Below are 1,926 nucleotides of genomic sequence, written 5' to 3' on the forward strand. Positions count from 1 at the left end.
ATTCTTCCCTTTATTCTCGCCACAACACACCACGTCATTGTTATAAATAGCACACCAAAAATAACACGGTGATGTGGCATCCGGTATTCCCGATTATTGGACAAAATACAGGCTGCTGTACCTACACAATAATGATTGCCTCTATAAAAGGGGAGACACCATCTTACAGTTCACTCGTTAAATACACATGCCAAAGAAGGGAGGAAAGAAGGGAGCTGCTGCTGCACCAAAGGAAGCCGCACCAAAGGCTGCTGCTACTGAAAAGAAAGAGGAGAAGAAATAAATCCACTTTGTGAATTAATTCAGTCTTTGTGACTTATCGTTTTATAATTTGTCGTATCAATTGACATATTTAATATTTCTGATAATATTGGTCTTTTTCTATTTAATTAACCATAAAGAATGACTTAGCTAGAAATTTCTTAAAACTGAGATAACAAATTATAAAAATTCTTTGAAGATGATGACTTGAGAAAGACTCAAATTATCATCTGTTATCATCTTATTATCATCATAAGTGACAGCGGGAATAATAGTGAAGACTCTTTCGACTTGAAACGAGCGTACATTGAGGCAAAACACATTTCTCGGAATGTGAACTCCATGAAAGCACTTGCAGAGGAAGGAACAAAGTTTTTGACAGTGCGTGAGGCGATCATCGGAGATTTCAGCAACGACATGACTGGTGCGAGAAAGTTCTTATGCTCAGGGCCTTTGTTTATTGTTGAGAAAGTGATGGAACCACCAAAGAAATGGATGTACTTCTTTTTGTTCAATGACAGACTTGTAGAGACAATACCTGAGTTGTATGAAGGGAAACCAGTGAAAGATATGTTAGACGCTTTTTCTAAATTACGTGTCATCAAACAAGTCGATGAATTAAAAAGTTGGAAGTTCCGTATTACCAAGGAGTTTGTATTCAATTTGGACGTTGAGTTGGTGAACGTGCAACAGGAAGAGACGGTGTGCAAACATCAAATCGTAATCAAATCCTCACAAATACCTTACAGATTTTCATCTTCAACGCTGTTGGAGTGCGACGTGTGGATTTCACTAATATTTGACCAACTCGAAAAGATCAGGAAAAACGAGAAGGCAAAACTCAAAAGAAGAAACGCAGTCAATCTCGAGAGCGAAAGAAAAATATTTAAAGAAACGTTGGGCAGCTTCGACTTGGCAAATCCACCTCCTTTGCCAAAGAAGCCAAGAGCTTTGGATAGTAAGTGATTTTTTTGTATTCATTATTATATCGTTCAATTCTATTTAAATTATTATAATTAAATTATAATATATAATTAAATTATTAAAAGAATTAAACAAACAATGTTTTAGTTAATGACAACGTTTATTGGATGGTGACAGTGATCTCGTCATCCTTTGCACCGACCACAATCTTTTTGTTTTCTTTCAAGTCGCCCTTGATGATAGCAACTGAGATGTCTGTGACTATCTTCTTCTCGAGGTATCTTCTCATTGGTCTTGCTCCATACTGTGGCGAGAAGCCGACCGTGATGATCTGATCAACTGCCTTCTCTGTCAACTCGACGTCGCATGTTGGGTAGCTCTTTTTGATTCTTGCGACAATGTCTTTCATCTGCATTTTCACGATCTTTCGCAACTCTTCTTGTCTCAATGGTGTGAAGACTACTATGTCGTCAAGTCTGTTGATGAACTCGGGCTTGAAGAACTTCTTGACGTTGTCGAGCACAGCTTCTTTCACACCACTTTTGAGGTTCCCATCCTTTGTTGTGCCGTTGAGGAGAATGTCGCTGCCGAGATTTGATGTCATGATGATGACTGTGTTCTTGAAGTCAACTGTTCTTCCTCTTCCATCTGTGAGACGCCCGTCATCAAGCACCTGCAGCAACACATTAAACACTTGCTGGTGCGCCCTTTTTCGACTTCATCGAACAGAACAACGCTGTA

The 1,926-nt window shown here is 38.9% G+C and overlaps 2 protein-coding genes across 2 annotated transcripts; one reads left to right on the forward strand and one right to left on the reverse strand.

Moving 5' to 3' along the window:
• Positions 1-603: 603 nt before the first annotated feature.
• EIN_170230 (hypothetical protein) lies at positions 604-1,227 on the forward strand (the record flags this gene model as incomplete). Its single annotated transcript, XM_004183816.1, has 1 exon — positions 604-1,227. One exon carries the CDS (start codon positions 604-606, stop codon positions 1,225-1,227), a length of 624 nt encoding a protein of 207 aa, XP_004183864.1.
• A 118-nt stretch (positions 1,228-1,345) lies between these two features.
• Positions 1,346-1,925, reverse strand: EIN_170240 (chaperone clpB, putative; the record flags this gene model as incomplete). The annotated part of the gene is made up of 2 exons (XM_004183817.1): positions 1,346-1,833; positions 1,880-1,925. Coding segments are annotated over 2 exons (534 nt in total), but the record flags the coding sequence as incomplete, so codon positions are not given.
• Position 1,926: the final 1 nt, after the last annotated feature.

The sequence above is a fragment of the Entamoeba invadens genome, assembly GCF_000330505.1.
Source record: "Entamoeba invadens IP1 unplaced genomic scaffold scaff_1105074725591, whole genome shotgun sequence".
Lineage (NCBI taxonomy): Eukaryota > Evosea > Mastigamoebida > Endamoebidae > Entamoeba > Entamoeba invadens.